The sequence below is a fragment of the Ictalurus furcatus genome, unplaced genomic scaffold (assembly GCF_023375685.1).
Source record: "Ictalurus furcatus strain D&B unplaced genomic scaffold, Billie_1.0 scf2, whole genome shotgun sequence".
NCBI lineage: Eukaryota > Metazoa > Chordata > Actinopteri > Siluriformes > Ictaluridae > Ictalurus > Ictalurus furcatus.
The window spans coordinates 1,070,646-1,089,936 of record NW_026521051.1 but is presented as its reverse complement, the minus strand read 5'-3'; the positions used below and the strand labels follow the sequence as shown (position 1 = coordinate 1,089,936).

The window sequence follows — 19,291 nt, the reverse complement described above, 5'->3', positions numbered from 1 at the left end:
CACCCAGAGTAATCAGAATAACAACGTAATGGCTAATGATTATTTTACTAAATCATACAGTACATATGCTAATAACAATGCAGAAAAAGCACACAGGTGATAAATGTCCTCACTCAAATACATTTATAATCTGAGTAATAACCCGAAGTATAAAGAACTGCAATGGGTATTAACTGCATTACCTTGAACAAACATCTTAAAATACCACACAATTCTTAGTATAATGTGTTGCAAATAGAGCTGCAACAACTAATCCATAATAGTTGATGAAAATCGATAATGAAAATTGTTGACTGAGCAACCCTCCTCCCGGAACGGTCATCAACACCAAAGTCACGCGACCCGAGTGGAGTGTTCAGGCATAGTTCATCGTTCTTTTTCTCTTTCTCTGGCGGTCTTTCTGATCGCAGCTTCAGGTTGCGTTTGGTGTGTTTTAAATGCTGATGGCTTGATTTGTCAGGTACGACTTCTCCACCGTGAGTCACAAAGTGCGCCCAGCAGCACGGCCCCCACTCACCACACCCACACACACACCTGTGCTCAAACAAGCCCGCCCTCCACACAACCTCGGACCATGCCGACCGACTATGCAAGGACCGAGGACGCGGCCATCCTCCCCAATCGCATGTACCTCACCAGAGAATCCGCATCGTGTGACCAAAAACGGAGAACGCACACCAACCTGCCACAGAACCTGTCCAAGACTCCATCGGGACCGCCTCGCACAGTGCCGACAACCAGCAACTCCATCCAAACAGCCCAACCCAGTTTAAAACCGTGCAATTGCAGGGCCAAAGATTAGCCATAACTGCTTGGTTTGCAGGTATTTCTGGCACGAGTCATCCGGTACTTGTCATGGTTTTGCCTGGTCATGGTTGGTCATCTTTACACGTGCACGTAGTGAGCTTTCTATGTGGGTAAACATCACATGTATTTTGACACGGTTAACTCCTGTATTTTTGAAAATGTAGTTTACGGAACTATTTTGCAAGACTAATTCGTGAAAGCTTAGCTGCGCCGAATGAATCAGCAGGTACAGCAGCTGGCCAAGATGAGAGCGGAGGGAGCAAACGTGGAGGGGAATCTTGAGCAGAAGGTACTACACTGAAATACTTCAAGCTGCTTTCACACTTGGGTGTGTTTGGGGGGGTTCCTCCCCACCCCCGGTCAGAATAACTCTTCTGCACGGTAGCTTTGTAGATAGAAATTGTTTTAGTCTGAGATGGTGTCGTCACCCTCAGGTTCGAGTTTAAAGCAGAAGAAGCGTTACAGGAACTTGTCATTAATGTCTCACTGTGACCCGAAAGCTGCTTGTTGGATGTTTAATGTAAGATTAGAAATTTCAGCTCGTTTATCTCCTCTCAGTTGTACTGGAAGCCATTAACATGCAGACAGTTTATTAATATCTTTAACCTTTTTTTTAACCCAAAAAAGGAGGACTGTTGTAGTTTTTTATGAAACTATCAGCTTTTAAACGTCTTTCCACCCACAAGGGCTGTGGGTTTGTACTGTATTCGTCTGTGTTTGAGAGTCATCTGGAGGACAGACACCATTTCTAATTAAAGTCAAAGGGAAAAAGTAATGCCGATGTTCATCTCACTACCCAAATTGAACTTAGTATTCTTCCACTGAAAATAGTTCCTTGTCTTATGTTGAAAAATATTATTTGACTTTTGTTTTTTTAAATATCAGTCCATATAATATGGAATAATGACCAAAATAAGAATAAAAAAACTGAAACTATAAATAATATATAATTTACATTTTAAAATAAACGTGATAAATGTGGTGCGGATTGATACATGTTGTAGGAGACAGCGCGACTGAGTTTTTATTTCATATTGAGCTTTTGTCAGGACTATTAAGTCACGGTAAGGATGTTTAAGTGAAATATGATGTTTATTTTATCAGTTATGTTTTAGAATTGTGTTCTGGTTTTTAAACTAATGCTACTTAACAGGTTTGTAGTAAGTAATGAGCAAATGCCAGCCAGTTTTAGTCAGATAATTAGCCCTTGCACCCAATCTAAATTATAATAAGCGAAGAAAATTTTTGTTCAAGTTTTGTACAGAAAAACAAGTATTAAGAGTGCTTTGAGTATGGAAATTCTATGAGTTACGTAAAAAAAAACAAAAAAAACACCACTTTTGATCGTAAACGCCTCATTCTTTTCTCCCCATCATGCTTAGCATGATGGTTCCACATAACGTTTTTTTTTTTTTGTCTTAACACACAAAATTTGTATTCAGTCTTCGTAATGTATTCAGAAGACGAGCTTAACTCTTCTTTATGCAAAAAATACTATTTAATCGACACTTATTACTAACTTCCACTATACTTTTGTGTTCATTTATAATTTTGTGGGAAAAAAATTACGTGGACATCATGTCCGGACGTCGATCCAGATCCCGTGCGCAAGGACCACCTGTGCAAACACCACCTGCGCAGGACCCAGACGAGCAAATCCTCAATAACGCCGCTGTTTTCTTAGGGTAATGTCTGAATTTATTCACTCTTATTCTCTGTCTCTTTCTCTCTGCGTGTTCATTACGCACCTGTTTGACTGACTGTGTTTAACGTGCAGTGGAGCACAAACAGCAAGAAGACTAACTCAGGAACGCTTAGCTGCACGGAGGGAGCCAAAGTGAATCTTGAGCAGAAGGTACTACACTGAAATACTTCAAGCTGCTACACACCCGGTTAGAATAACTCTTCTGCACTGTAGTTTTGTAGATAGAAGTTGTTTTAGTTTGAGATGGCGTCGTAACCCTCAGGTTCGAGTTTAAAGCAGAAGAAGCGTTACAGGAACTTGTCATTAATATCTCACTGTGACCCGAAAGCTGCTTGTTGGATGTTTAATGTAAGATCCTCTCAGGTGTGTGTAAAAGAGAACCTGGCTGTGTCCTTGCAGTTTGTGATTTCTATTTCGTCTGTGTGTTTTCAGAAGAAGGAGGTGGAAGACCAAACTGTGAGGAGCTGATTTTTTTTCAGAAGGAGGCGGAAGACGAGATTTTTGTTTGTTAAATAAAAAGTTTCTTTAAACAACCAACACCTGCCTGACTGTACGAGTTATTTACATGAACAAGCTGCAGGAACGTCTTGCTATTAGGGATGTGAGAAAATGATGATATCTTTTCGTACAGAGCGTAATGGAACTGAGACATCAGGAATCCCAAATATAGCAATGAATGGGCAAGGTTTTAAATCTACTCTGAGAATAGTGGACATGATGGTAAAGAAACCAGTCCAAAAACCAGTGTGTGTGTTCTATTTCATTTTCTTTTCAAGGATAAACATATTGGAGGATATTTTGTTGATCTGCCACAAAATTAAAAGGAACTAAATTACATAAAAAAATTTAATTACATTAAAAAGGGGGAACCTTTGGGTACCAAGGTTATAAGTTATAAACTTATAACCAAGATAACATTTTGTGTGTGTGTGTGTGTGTGTGAGTGTGTGTGTGTGTGAGAGAGAGAGAGAGAGAGAAGGAAAATTTGCATGTGGTCTGCGCCTCTATAGCACCGCTGTTCTACAGTAAGTGCTGAGGGCGAGACCTGAATGTCGGGCTGCCAGATCACTTCATTTCAACTATAACTATTGACTGGATGGGGGTGGGGTTAACGTTTGACTAGTGCATAAATTACACCTAATACGTCTAGGTCACTAGTTACTATTAGCTGTAATTTAATCAAAAAAGAGAACCTAGTATGTTTATTAGAACCCAACCAAAATCACTCCAAGAGTGAGACATGTAAAAGTCCTTGAGGTTACAAAGGAACCCAGGGTAACTTCTAAGCAAACAAAGGCCTCTCTCACATTGGCTAATGTTAATGTTCATGAGTTCACCATCAGGAGAACACTGAACAACAATGGAGTGAATTACAGTGTTACAAGGAGAAAGCCACTGCTCTCCAAAAAGAACATTACAGCCCATCTGCAGTTTGCTAATGATTATGTGGAAAAGTCTTTTGGAAAAATGTTTTGTGTGGAAAAATATAACCTTTTGGTTTAAATAAGAAGTGTTATGTTTGGAGAAAGCAAACACTACATTCCAGCATAAGAACCTTACTTACAAGAACCTTTCAATAATTGATGGAACAGTGAATTCTGAATTATAACAGTGAATTCTAAAGGAAAGTTTCAGGACATCTGTCTGTGAACTGAATCTCAAGAGAAAGTGGGTCATGCAGCAGGCCAACAACCCTAAGCACAAAAAGCACATAAGGGTCCACCAAAGTATGGTTAAAAGAGAATAAAATTCATGTTTCAGAATTTGCCAAGTCAATGTCCTGACCTTAATCCAATAGAAATGTTGTGGAAAGACTGCAAACAAGCAGGTCATGTCAGGAAAATCACCAGCATTCCAGAGCTGAAGCTGTTCTGTACTGAGAAACGAGCTAAAATTCTTACAAGCCGATGTGCAGGACTGATCAACAGTAAAAACAGGGACAATGTTTAGTTTCGGTTATTTCTGACCGAGGGGTTCACACCATATGCTGAAAGCAAAGGTTCACATAGGATCACATAATAGAAAGAAAACATTCTACACACCGTTATACCACCAGCAGCAGTCTGGACTGTTGACACAAGGCAGGTTCATGCTGCTGATGCCAATGTCTGACCCTATCATCTACATGTCACAACAGAAATCAAGATTCATCAAATCAGGCAATGTTTTTCCATGCTTCAACTGTCCAGTTCCAGTGAGTCCACGCCCACTCTAGTCTCAGGTTCCTGTTCTTGGCTCACAGACAGGAGTGGAACCTAATATGGTTGTAGCTTATCCACCTCATTTGGTTAGACGTATTGTATGTTGCAAGAAGGTTTTCTGCTCCCCACACTTGTAAAGAATTATCATTACCATAGCCTTTCTGTCAGCTCGAACCAGTCTGTCCATTCTCCTCTGTCCTCTCTCATCAACAAGGTGTTTGTTTTTCTCCACCATTCTGTGTAAACTGAAGAGATTGCTGTCTGTGAAAATCCCAGATCAGCCTCTAAAATTCTCAAACCAGCTCGTCTGGCACCAACATTCATACCATCATCACTGAGATCACTGAGATTCTGATGTTTGGTGTGAATATTAACTGAAGCTTACTGAAATACTTACCTGTATCTGCATGATTTTATGCATTGTGCAGCTGCCACATGAATGAGTTCTTTTTCAAACACATCCTGCAAAAGCAAATAAGATCGGCACTCCAGCTGCTTTGAGTAACCTAATGCAAAATGTATTCAAAATACTATTCTTCCTAAAACAGATCATTAAGAACTCCAAAACACCTGAAACTGGATTCAAGGCACTGTATACAGTGTTACCACCATTGAAATCACCATTTAATTACATATGCTTCAACAGTTAAAATATATAATAAATAAATACATAATAATAATAATAATAATAATAATAATAATAATAATAATAATATGTGTAATTTATATAGCTCCTTACTCATAACCAATGTCGCTTTACAATTACAATGTTTCAACAAAACATGGAACATGCGGTAGACTAGATTTGAGAAAAAATATGATTTATAGTTTACAAAGAAATATTAAATTTCTCATCAAAACATGATGTCACTGCTTATGCTAAACTTAATTTACACAAGTTTCTAATTACAAGATTGAATTATATAAAGTGAGCGTGATCAATTCATGTAGTATTAATGTAAACCCATTACATTATGAAATCTTGTGGGGATGTTGGCACTGACAGGTACTATAACTATAGTATTTAAATTAACATGATTCAAAGGTGTGTGATAGAATAGCACAGTGTTTTAATAAATTCAATGCTAATGAATATTAGGTGCTATTATTAATTAATATTATCCTGGTGTCTAATATTATTTTTTGAGAACAGTTTCATATTAAAATACAATGAATCTGCACATTTTAACAGTTCAAATGGAGAAGTTATTAATGTTTTGTCACAATAATGATTCTGTGTCTCACTGCCAAAAATGAAAACCTCTTGACTCTGAAAGTCAATTAAACAATGTTTGAAGGAGAATCTATAATAAATGCATCATCAGATGACTAAAGGGATTGCTGGATGATCCATCACATCAGTTTTAGCCTGACATTTTTGCTTTTGCGTCACACATTTGTACAATAGCTTTTATGAATCAGACATTGATTGATTCACAAATCAATTATCTCGCTGGATAAAACCTATACCTATATTATATATGTATATATTTATGTATGTATAAAATGTAAATGGAAGCTTTTTGCTTCATGTTTTTTTTTATTTTGCTGTAGAGCGTCATTTGAGTCAAACTTATTTGCATTTGAAGAACACAAAGTGCATTTGCCTTTTAAATAAACTAAATAATCATTTAGTGATACACCAAGTGGACAGCTCTGAGTTTAAAGGGTCAAAGAGAGGACTTTCTGATCTATGTCGAAGAAGGTAAGAAATCTCTCTAAACTGTGCCTTTATTTTGGCACAATGAATGATATATTTGTTATATGATGCACTTCATATAATTTGATGTGCACAGTTAAAGTCTGATTATTAAGTGGTGAATGGTACATTGCTTCCTCAATTGGCTATTTTCTTTTTAATCCTTGAGTGCTCTTGTAAATTGTCTAAAGTTGGTATCTTTCTAGTTAAGCAGAAAATGGAGAATTCACAGAGGCCCATGCTTTTTCTGTTACTTGAAACTCTGATTTCAAGTATTTTAAAAAATCTCGTTTTACAGTACACTATGATTGATTTAATATCACTTGTAAATTGTCATAATTTAAAAAGACAATACCTTTTATAGATTAAAAAACACAACCTATCAAATGTTTCCTATAATGTATATATTTTTTGCGCAGGGATATGCATTTTCTCATTGCAGTCGATTCTGACCCATCAGCAAGGTAAGAATACAGTATAGTAGAATACAGAAATACACACACACACACACACACACACACACACACACACACACATGTCTGAGACCACACTGAAAATCTGGATTTTTTTTCTCTTTTACATTTTGAAATAAATAGGTTTTAGAATTTTTTAATATTTAAAACAAAGAAAGTAAATGTTTAATATTTTGGGATATTTAATTTTTAAAATTCTGCAACTGTAAACATTAAGAAACTCTGAATCTCTTTTTTTTTTTTTTACTGAAGTTGTAGTCAATAATACAATTTCGAATGAAAATTCTAAAATTAAAAAAAAAAAAAAAAGTAAAATAGAAACATTTTCCACTAGTGCTCTCAGACTTTTGGCCCCGACTGTGTGTGTGTGTGTGTGTGTGTGTATGTGTGTGTGTGTGTGTGTGTGTGTGTGTGTGTGTGTGTGCGTGCGTGTGCATGTGTGTGTGTGTCTGTGTGTATGTAAACAAACTATTAATGAAAATAAAATTTTGTGTAAGATAAATGAATGAATAAATATGTTCTCTTCTCCCCTCCAGTCGATGTGGCCTTAGGAGGAATAGCAATACAATCTTCTTTACACTAACAATTATCCTGCTTACTTTGCTATCGATGACAACAAAGCATCTAACATGAATTTCAACTCATGTACTGCTACAAATCCTCAGTATAACCCATGGTGGAGGGTGGATTGTTGGCGGTGTATGATATTAGCAGTGTAATCGTCACTAACAGAGGCGACTGCTGTTCAGAACAGATAAATGGTGCTGAGATTCACATTAGCAGCTCCTTGGTCAACAACAACCCCAGGTGAAATATAAAAAAAAATAATTTATATAAAAATATCAGCCTAAATGAGTAAGAGTTTATTTATAGAATTTTATTAACATTTTAAAAAGCTTGCTGAATACAAGGCTTTGCAATTTGGTAACAAATATTTGTATATATTTACAACTCTAATAAGGCATTACAACATTCCAGTAAAACTGTTCTTTATGTAATATACATAATTATAAAGCACTTTAAGACTTAATAAATAGATTGTGAAATATTTTAAATGACATTAATTAATGCTTAAATAGTCACTCATAAGTTTACTGTAGTATTTCTCATTTAGTATTGTACACTTTATTTTACTGAAGTATAACTCAGCAACATTTAAACAAACTTATTACAGAAAATCTACGTAAAATATATTACTGCAGATCTTTATCTGATTGGCAAGGACATTTTTAATTGTATAAATTGTGTAATTCTGACATAAATTGACAAGGAATGAATGACTACTTACTGAAAGTAGTTCTGGCTACATGCCAAATTGCAGGTTTAAATGAATGCTCTCACTGTAACACGTTAGTCCTATAATTAAAACTTATACAAGGACATGGATGGATATTAGAATACTGCAGTATGTCTCTCTCTCTCTCTCTCTGTGTGTGTGTGTGTGTGTGCTATACAGTAACTACATAGTAACTTAACTACATAATAAATTTTCTCATCTTCCCTCCAGACAATGGGGAATCCGTCTATTTCTTAGAAGGAATAGTGATACAGTGCCCTGCGATGGCCTGGCACCCTGTCCAGGGTGTACCCCACCTTGTGCCCGATGCTCCCTGGGATAGGCTCCAGGTTCCCCGTGACCCTGAAAAGGAGTAAGCAGTTGAAGATTGATGGATGGATGAATAGTGACACAGTATGAAGCACAGAAGGGTTTAATTAGGAAGGTTTTTATTTCATTTTATTTTCCTTTCATGGGAAATTCTTTAGAATGGAGGGCTGCATTTTTCTTATTAACTTTGGGGGAGAGAAAAAATAGAGGGTGGTGCATGAATGACTGTCTATAGCTGCTATAATGTAAGGGATAACAGGAACTAACTTGTCTCACAGGTGTTCTGTAACATTAAACATGACTATAAACTGAGAAAAAGTATGATGTGTCATTCTTTAATAAAATAAGAAATTCTTCTGCACACTCTGGTATGAAAATAATCAACTTCAGGGTGGTGACAGATTTATTAAACATTATTAACTTTGGATTTAACTTAATATGTAAAACTAAATACAGTTCCCCTCATTTCTCTCTCTCTCTCTCTCTCTCTCTCTCTCTCTCTCTCTCTCTGTGTGTGTGTGTGTGTGTGTGTGTGTGTGCGCGCATGCGTGAGTACAGTGGAGCGAGTGAAGCGTGTTGGTGAGAGCGTGCGTGGAAGACTGAGGTTTTTTTCACTTTCTTTCTCTTATTTTCCCCTTCGACAGTATCTCACAAAAGTGAGTACACCCCTCACATTTTTGTAAATATTTGATTATATCTTTTCATGTGACAACACTAAAGAAATGACACTTTGCTACAATGTAAAGTAGTGAGTGTACAGCTTGTGTAACAGTGTAAATTTGCTGTCCCCTCAAAATAACTCAACACACAGCCATTAATGTCTAAACCGCTGGCAACAAAAGTGATTACACCCCTAAGTGAAAATGTCCAAATTGGGCCCAATTAGCCATTTTCCCTCCCCGGTATCATGTGACTTGTTAGTGTTACAAGGTCTCAGGTGTGAATGGGGAGCAGGTGTGTTAAATTTGGTGTCATCGCTCTCACACTCCCTCATACTGGTCACTGGAAGTTCAACATGGCACCTCATGGCAAAGAACTCTCTGAGGATCTGAAAAAAGAATTGTTGCTCTACATAAAGATGGCCTAGGCTATAAGAAGATTGCTACTACGAGAAATAAGCTCATAGCAACACTGATGAAATACACATACAGTACAAAAAAACCACACACACAAATAGAGAATGTGTTTAGCATTTTTTTTTTTTTTTTACATCTGCACACAATTATTAGTTTAGCAGCTTTTTTAGAATAAAAAAAGTCATGTATAAGTCTATATAATGAGTCTTTATTGGTCACATATACAGTAGAGTACAGTGAAATTGTTTTCTTCACATACTCCCACCTGTCAGGAGGCTGGGGTCAGAGTGCAGGGTCATGATATGGCACCCCAGGAGCAGAGAGGGATAAGGACCTTGCTCAATGGGCAGCTTGACAGTGCTGGGGATTGAACCCCCAACCTACTGATCAGTAAGCAAGAGCATTAACCGCTAAGCCACCACTGCCCCAGTGTATGGGAGTGAGAGGGGTATGGGGTGAGAGATGTGATAGAGAGAGAGAGAGAGAGTGAGAGTGAGTGAGTGAGAGTGTGTGTGTGTGTGTTTTCATAGCATCTACTACTTCTTACCCCACTGTTTTCTAACTACTACAAATATAGACTTCTGAACACCGCCAATAAAAGCTTAATAACAGAATACTGCAATTTTTGGGAAATTGCTGTTCCCGAGTTTGGCCACTCGAGGGCAGTCATGTCCCATCCGGCACAACACACGACGCCGCCTAAAACAGAAGGTAGGTTGTAGGTATTGTACTACTACTACTGATTCTAGTAATGACCTCAATCGAAGTAATTAAATACGTAATGAAAGGTGTTGTCTATATAGCTGACCTCATTTTCCTACACAGTGAGTTAAAGGCGCACAACTATCAGAATCCCAGTTCATAATTGTGTTTGATTGGCCAAGTAGAATAAAGTGTCCGACTCTTTTTGAGCTTATTGGACATTACACATTGCTGTAACTATCTCATTGGCACTACTTAATTGCTCATAGTTTATTTGACGAATGCAACTGCTGCGACATATTTTGCCAATCTTAAACTCAGCTGTCATTCTGGAGGTGCAGTTTTGGTTGATGCATGACATTTAGGTTCAAACACAGTGCGTATGGGAAAAGAGAAGGCCAGTGATTAGACAGTGTGAAGGCTGACTTTGTATTCCTACTTGTGTGTGATGTTTGTTATGTTAGTTTCTCTTGCACAACTGTCGAAGTGCATATGCTTTCCTTGTGAGTGACACTTTTTAAGAATGAGATGAGGGTTTGAGACAATGTAGCTAATTTCGACCTTCGAGAGTCCATTATATCGTGCATTTGCGAGAGCTGATAAAGCAAGGCCTGAGAGATGTGTTTGCATTCCTTTCTGTGGTGCTTGTAAGTTAGTGAAGTACTTGTGTGGTAGAATGTGGACTGGCTTCAAAGTGAACACAGACATTGGTGCTGATCCGCTGAATGCTGGGCCTACTAATAAAGGCTTGTGCTGCTATGTGCGACCTGTAGTTGCAGTGGACGTAGGACTGTAGTATATACGGGCCTTGAGTCCAAGGACGTGCTCAAAAGGAACGTCTTGTGTTTGAAACAGTAATGTCAATGTTGTACAAACACAGACAGCTTTTTCTAACCTCCTTACGCTGATGAGTGTTTTAGCTGTATGCTTTACTATGCATGTTTTACCCAAAGTTCCTGACTATTGTGTTGTACTACTACTACTACTACTACTACTACTACTAATTTGAACCAAAACATTAGTACTGAAAATACTAATAATGTTTTGTATCTGTGTGTGTTTTTAGAGAGAGAGAGAGAATGGGGAAGAAGAAGACGTTAGCAGGTGAAAAGCAGTGCCTAGTGATTGTTTTCGAAAAAGAGAGCTATTGTGTGACCGTTGGTGTAAGGCCCGCCTCCTCGCCTGTTCTCAACTAGGTCCTGTCGAGTGTGGATAAATAGGTGGGCGCTGCGCGAGAACTTTCATTGAGTGGCTTGACTTCGAGAGCAGCATCATGTCTGGCAGAGGCAAGGGTGGTAATTAATACTCTCTTTTTGCAAGTGGTACCCTCGTTAGTAATTTGAAACTAAAGACTTTAACGACAACAACATCAACAACAAAAACACCTTTAACGAGGTGATAATTATCGCCACCCGGGGTTCGGTATGTCACCCCGTGTGGCCTCCTCGCCGTCGGCGGGGAGGCACTGGGTCAGACTACGTTACAGTGGAGAAGGAGAAGCGCCAGACAGGTCTGAAGTCGGAGTAAACCTTTTAAGTAGTCAATGGATATCGACTACAGATGTATACTCTTTTATTGCAATGCCTAACAGAAAAGAGTATGAAATATGTTTTACCAAAGAACAGGCACTTCAAACATTTTCTCAAATTTTTAATAATAATACAGGAAGTGAATTCTGGAAAAATTGGGAGATGACTACATCAGCTCCCCAAGACATAAAGAGCATTGTAGTAAAGTTTTGGACTGGGAGAATCGCTGACTCGGATGTAGAACAATACCTCTTAAGGTTTGGTGAGATACTGAACCCTGTTGACAAGCCGCTGGACCAGTTCGGGATATGGTATGGAGTCAGGAGATATAAAATAAAACTTAAGAAAAACCCCGACGGAAGTATATTCCAGATACCAAATTCCATTTCCATGGGACCATACAATGGAACGATTACATATCCCGGCCAAACAAAACGATGTTTTATATGTAACGATTCCGACCATCAGGCAAAGGACTGTGAGAAAACAAAGTGCTGGAAATGCGGAAGCTTTGGCCACAAAGGAAAGAGTTGTAGAAATACACAAGTATGTAATTTATGTAATGAAACCGGGCATATATATTTTCAATGCCCAAATTCTTACAGCTATAAACTAAGAATGCCGAAAAATCAAAAAGACATTGACCAGAATGTAACACAAAGCGCACATAACACAGAAACCAAAACAAACGATAAAGCGGATAACAACTGGGAAGAAAATAAACTACACACAAGTGAGGATGACTCGACATCTGGGAGTGACTCAAGCAGCACCGATACCAGCGACAGCGAAGACGGCGAGGACTCTGAGAGCAGCGCCGAATCTCTGACCCCGGAAGGGAGACGGAAGACACCGGAAGTACCTGCTGGAAGCAGCGGAGCATCTCCGCCCAGTCTTTCGTCTGTGGAGAAACGGCAAGCATCGGAGTTTCCTGCGCTATCAGCTGTAGAAGTCGGCGAGACTCGGATCGGCTCAACCCCTGAAGGAGGTCTACAAGCCCCAGAGGAGCCTACGTGCTCAGAGGGAGAGACCGGAGCGACCCAGATCATTTCTACACCTGCAGGAAGTCTACAGGGCCGAGAGGAGTCATCGCATCCAGCTGGTGAAAGTGGAACAACCCAGACAATCGCCGACAACACAGGTGACACTGCGGACACTCCCACGCTGGCGAAAGGTAAAAACACTTTAGACTATCCATATAAACGCCAAAGGCGAAAGAGGAATTCTCCTGGAAATGTTGACAATGCAAAAAAGGTTAAGGAATGACGTATATTGCCTACTTTTCTTCCCTTTTTTTTTCTTTTTTTTGACACAATGTCTTTGATTTTAACTTCAATTCCTATATTACTTAAAAAGAAATGTGATATATGTCTGCAGGAATTGAGGTTAAATGATGTGGATAATGTTGAGAAAATGTGGACTAATGGACATACAATAATATCTATCGGAGAAGATCCTTATCTTAATTTTTATGGTTTTTTCAAATTTAACTGTTGCCACATGTAATGTTAGAGGGATTCAGGCAAAAATTAATCAAGTGAAAAAGTTAAATATATTGAGTGGAGAACATGTTGATATTTTATGTATACAAGAGACCAGATTAAGCAGTTTTGCAGACGTACAGAACGCCCAAAGTTTATGGATCAAAGGTCCTTCAATCTTTTCAATAGGTGAAAGTAAAGCTGATGGTATTGCGACCTTATTTTATAACAATAAATTTAAAATAATTAAGAGCCGTGAAATAATTCCTGGTCGATTAATGTTTATAGATGTGTTTTATTGCACAAAAAAAATTAGAGTAATAAATGTATACACAGCACAGGATACTGTTGGTAAAATCCGGCTTTTTAAAAAACTTAAAATGCTCCTGTGTGTCGGTTTCTATACCATTGTATGCGGTGATTTTAATACAATCACAGATGATAATGATAAAATTTCTTCCAAAATATGTAAAATTAGGAGAGAAGGTGGTGTCCTTAAATCTATAATGAATGAACAGCATTTCACCGACATATTTAGGACATTATATCCAGAGAAAGTGGACTTCACGAGGTTTGATAAAACATGTAAAACTAGAATTGACAGGATATATATTAATAATAATTTTGAGGCAAAATTTTATACAACAAAACTCTTGGTTGAGTCGGACCACTTGACAGTTATATGTGGCATCAGATTTAAAAATGAAGAAAGAAGAAACTATTGGAAATTAAACACACAAATTTTGAAAAGTCCTTTATTGATTATACAATTAAAAGAAGAAATTAATAGGATTAAAACTTTAGATATCCTCACTACCAATTATTGTGATTTGTGGGAAGTTTTTAAGATCCAGATTAAAAAATTTCTTAAATACAAATGTCTATGTTTTAATAAAGAAAAAAATGAGAAGTACAATACAATTATGACACAATATATAAACCTAAAACTAAAAAATACAAGAGATGAAAGTGAGGAAAACAACTTAAAGGATTTGAAAAAAGAGATAGAAACTTTAAATAATGAGTTTTTACTGAACATTCAAGTCCGAGCAGGAATAATTTCCGATGAACTTCTAAATCAAACAAAAGCAATTTCACTATTTAATAAAAGGAAAGAAGCCCAATATATCGAAGCCATTAAAACAGATAATGGAACTATAGCGAAAAATCCTAAAGATGTCAGAGATGCTGTTCGGATCCTTTGTTCAAACATGTATAACTCAATTGAAATAGATGCTAAACTTCTAAAAACCTTTTTGAATGTAAAAAATAGTGTTGACCCGCCTTCCAAGAGCTTAGGTGAGGAAATAAAAGAGGCTGAGGTCATTGATGCCATTAAACAATTAAATTTAAAAAAGTCTCCAGGGAAAGATGGTCTCCCGTCTGATTTTTATCATGCATGCGCCATAGATTTGGCTAAATTATTAACGCAAGCCTTCAATGATGGGATCGCTAGAGGTTACATGCATGACTCGTTCTATGAAGGCGTTTTATCCTTGTTGTATAAAAAGGGTGAAATGTGTGATATCAACAACTGGAGACATCTCACCCTAATGAATGTCGATTATAAGATTTTTGCAAAGATCATTATGAACAGGATGAGTGACTATTTGGACGTAATAATAGCTAAACAACAAACATGTGCAATAAAGGGAAGATTTATGTGGGACAACTTGAACACATTAAGAGAACTAGTTTTTGATAAAAATGGTGACAGTTTTTACATTGTGGCTTTGGACCAAAGAAAAGCATTTGACTATATCTCAAGAGACTATTTGTGGGAGATTTTAAAACTGTATCAATTCCCTGAAAATTTCATAAACATGATTAAATGCCTTTATGTTAAATCGACGGTTGAAGTAAATGTTAACGGTTCTTTGACTGAACCATTTGAAGTTATGCGGGGTGTAAAGCAAGGGTGCCCTCTGAGTGCAGCCCTATATATTTTATCTATAAACCCACTTGTACAAAAAATCCAAGATGATCATAGACTTAAAGGTCTTCAAATAGGAAAGAACAGAGTCATGATCTCTGCTTATGCTGATGACATAACTGTATTTGTGAAATCTAAACAAGAACTAGACATCATCTTTGAATATTTTAGCGAGTATGAGCAAGTCTCTGGAGCCTCCTTAAATAAAGCTAAAACGGAATGTGTCTGGATTGGAAATGAAAAAAACAAATTTCCCATAGATGTCCCAGAAGTTCAGCAATTAAAGGTTTTAGGTATATATATAGATAATAATGGCTGTGTCGACCATAACTGGTCAAAAAAAGAAGAAATAATACAAGATGAAATTGATAAATGGAAATCGTGTAATCTAAGTTATAAAACTAGAATAAATATTATTAAAACTTTTCTATTATCAAAAATACTGTTTTTATCATGCATCTTACCTCCGACAGAAGTTTGGATAAAAAGACTTCATAAAATATGCTGTAATTTCATATGGGATACGACTCGTGAGGTTACAAAACGTGAGCTCCTTTTTAAGAGAAGGGAACTGGGAGGCCTTGGGGCTGTCGATATATCCCTAAAAACTAAAATAGCAGTGTGCAAAATCATCGTGAGTGGTATTGCCAGGCAAACCGAATGGATAGGGAACATCTCTAACTGGAAATCTAAAAAAGGTCCATCAAGGAAAGGAATTCCGTATTATAAACTGATGTTTTCCGACTTCACTAACAAATTTAAAGATCTAAACATCGATTGGGTGAAAGACTCAAGCAAAGAAATATATCTTTTAATTGTTGATCGAGTTTATAGTAACCCTGTGGCTTTCAGAAATTTGGAGGAAGACCAAAACAAAGAATGTCTCCAAAATTTACAGAATAAAATCCTATCGGAACACCTGAGAGATACAACTTGGTTAGTCGCTGTAAGAAGGCTCCCAGTAAGAGCGGTTGTAAAATGGAGCTGTTTTGTAAAAACCAGTAAATGCCCGATGCCTAATTGTAATGAAGAGGAAACACTCGAACATTTCCTGTTAGAGTGTTATCGCTCTAAAGAAACATGGGCTAAATTAAAAATCATTGGTCTCAATATAGAAATAAATATGAACTCAATTTTCTATGGCATTTTTAAAGAAAATTGTAGCAAGACCAAGCATGACTTCATTTGGTTCATAATATGTTTGACTAAATCTAAACTCTGGAAAACAAGGTGTAGAATGACTATAAATCAAACGTTTATATCCAGTGATGTTGTATTCAAGGACATTCAAAAAGAGCTAAGAAGACTAAAAAGCAGCACATCTTGGTTTAAAGACTCTTCAGTGTGGGACAATATTTGCGTGTAATTGTACTTTGACTATGTAAGTTTGTTTTGTTTTTTGTTTTTTGTTTTTTTTCTCCCTTTCTTTCTGAATATGACTTGTGTAAGATTGTGAATTTTGCATAATTTCAATAAAACTCATTAAAAAAAAAAAAAAAAAAAAAGCAAGGGTGGTAAAGGACTCGGCAAAGGAGGCGCTAAGCGTCACCGCAAGGTGCTTCGCGATAACATCCAGGGGATCACCAAGCCGGCTATTCGCCGTCTGGCTCGCCGTGGTGGTGTAAAGCGTATTTCTGGTCTGATTTATGAAGAGACTCGCGGTGTGCTAAAGGTGTTTCTGGAGAACGTGATCCGCGACGCCGTCACTTACACCGAGCATGCCAAGAGAAAGACCGTGACCGCTATGGATGTGGTATATGCCCTGAAACGCCAGGGACGTACCCTGTACGGCTTCGGCGGTTAAACGCTCTAACACCGAACGACGCGAATACAACGGCTCTTTTAAGAGCCACCCACGTATCTAGAAAAAGAGCTGTTCCGTGTGGAAAAAAAGGCTTTTTCTTTCATGAAGCATAAGGCATCTAACGCTGTACCGAAGTAGCATAAGTGGTAGGTCTATTTGTATTTTTTGTAATAAACTATATATATGCACAGTATTAAATATTATGAACGGCTTGATTAAAACGATTTAGAAGATGATTTTAGTAGAAACTTCCATATTTCTTTCTCTCTCTCATACACACGCATACATGCATATATAATATAAAACGATTTTTTCTCAAGCCAATTGTTTTTTCATAGTGTACGTTGTCCTGAAAGTACAAGGGCGGGAAGGGAAACAAAGCGTAGCGGAGGACGAGGAGGAGGGAGGAAGCAGAGTGCAGTAGGAGGTGCCATGCAGGGGGAGGTATCGAATTTTGGCCAATCAAAAAAAGGTGTCTTGTCTGGGCGTCATTAGCATGTGGGTCTGTAAATAGAGCGGGCGCGAGGCGGGCGCTAGTCATTTTCTGTTCGTTTATTCGAGAAGCAGAAGCATGCCCGATCCAGCCAAGACCGCGCCCAAGAAGGGATCAAAGAAAGCCGTGACCAAGACGGCCGGCAAAGGAGGCAAGAAGCGCAGAAAGTCCAGGAAGGAAAGCTACGCCATCTACGTGTACAAGGTCCTGAAGCAGGTGCACCCTGACACCGGCATCTCATCCAAGGCCATGGGCATCATGAACTCATTCGTGAATGATATTTTTGAGCGCATTGCCGGTGAGTCTTCTCGTCTGGCTCACTACAACAAGCGCTCCACTATCACCTCCAGGGAGATCCAGACCGCCGTGCGCCTGTTGCTTCCCGGCGAGCTGGCCAAGCACGCCGTGTCCGAGGGTACAAAAGCCGTCACCAAGTACACCAGCTCCAAGTAAAGCGCGTTACCGCCGTCTTCATCAACCCAACGGCTCTTTTAAGAGCCACCCACTTTTCATACAAAGAGTAATTTTCTCTTTCGCTTTCTCTCTCGCTGTGTGTGTGTGTGTGTGTGTGTGTGTGTGTGAGAGGGGGAGGGGGATTTCTGAAGCGCTGCACTCCCGCGGATGTTCAGGCTTTTGGGTAATTCTAGCAGTCTGTTAAATGCAGAGATGAGTAAATCTAAACAGGGTTGTAGCACGGTTTCGGGGTTTGTATAATCTGAGCAATGCATAATGGGACTTTAGCAGCACAAAGTTATTCGTATGATTGTACCAACAGGAAGTAGTTGAAAATGGTTTCCTAGTAGCACATAATCATTCTAAATCAGGGGTGCCCAAACTTTTTCCTGTGAAGGGCCAAAAATCAAACTTGATTGAGGGCTGTGGGCCAAAAGTAAATGTTGCATTATACCAAACTGTATTATATTAAAATTAAAGTTGCCATGGTTCTCATTTATCATTTCATAATATTTAGAAATAAATAAATAGAAAATGTTAGTCTGTATCTGCTTCACTAATGCAGTTTTATTTTCAGAGTTCTATAGTTCAATGAAACTTATAGTATAATTAAAACATAGAACCAATCCCATTTATAATACATGTTCAATACCTAATACAACTATTCAAGCTATAAGCAATACAGCCACATGCCTGCAATATCAGTGACCTCTAATGAGACACATGAAGCTGGTCCTTATTTTTCAAACGTTTTTCCAAATTGGGATGCAGTGGACTTACTGTCAAAGTCAGGATATTATGGTGGTGAGAGTCAGTTAGTTTGCATCTCAGTTTACACTTGTTTAAGTTCATCAGACTGAAAGTCTGTTCACAGTGGTAGGTACTGCCAAACAGAGACAGCATCACTTGTGCCTGTTTGCTGGGACACATTTGTAGAAGTCTGTCAAGGGAAGGGACCTGAACTTATGTTTGAGTTCTGAATCACACTGAAGCTCAATTGGTTCCATCTGTAGATCATCACTGACTGTGTCCACACTGATGGTGAAGGGTTGAACAAACCACTCAAAGTCAGAAGCATTGTGTCTGAAGTCCTCAAAGCGACTGTCAAACTCCTGGAAAAGGTTGCTGAGAACAGCATCATACTCAGGTACCTTCTCTTTCATCATGCCTGCCTCTCTAAAACAGGGAAAATGGGCTACATTTCCTGGATGTGGAGATGAGAGAGAGGAACAGTGTGAGATGGGGAGTGAAAGAAGAGAGAGGGAGGCAAATAGAATAAATAACTGACAAAACAAGGAAATTAAATCATGATAATTTAAGAGAACTTTG

At 38.2% G+C, this 19,291-nt stretch overlaps 3 protein-coding genes across 3 annotated transcripts in view; all 3 read left to right on the top strand.

Annotated features, from left to right (window-relative positions):
• Nucleotides 1-19,291, top strand: part of LOC128604704 (E3 ubiquitin-protein ligase UBR2-like) — a 134,347-nt gene that overhangs the window by 52,054 nt on the left and 63,002 nt on the right. The gene's annotated exons all lie outside the window — the stretch shown is intronic.
• LOC128604736 (histone H4-like) lies at nucleotides 16,702-17,092 on the top strand (the record flags this gene model as incomplete). Its single annotated transcript, XM_053619857.1, has 1 exon — nucleotides 16,702-17,092. A coding segment is annotated over one exon (315 nt), but the record flags the coding sequence as incomplete, so codon positions are not given.
• On the top strand, nucleotides 17,317-18,060 carry LOC128604729 (histone H2B-like). Its single transcript, XM_053619850.1, has one exon. The coding sequence runs from the start codon at nucleotides 17,588-17,590 to the stop codon at nucleotides 17,960-17,962; it is 375 nt and encodes a 124-aa protein (XP_053475825.1). The 5' UTR covers nucleotides 17,317-17,587; the 3' UTR covers nucleotides 17,963-18,060.

Coding starts and splice junctions, on each gene's coding strand:
- LOC128604729 (XM_053619850.1), top strand. CDS start 17,588: ATGCCCGATCCAGCCAAGACCGCGCCCAAGAAGGGATCAAAGAAAGCC.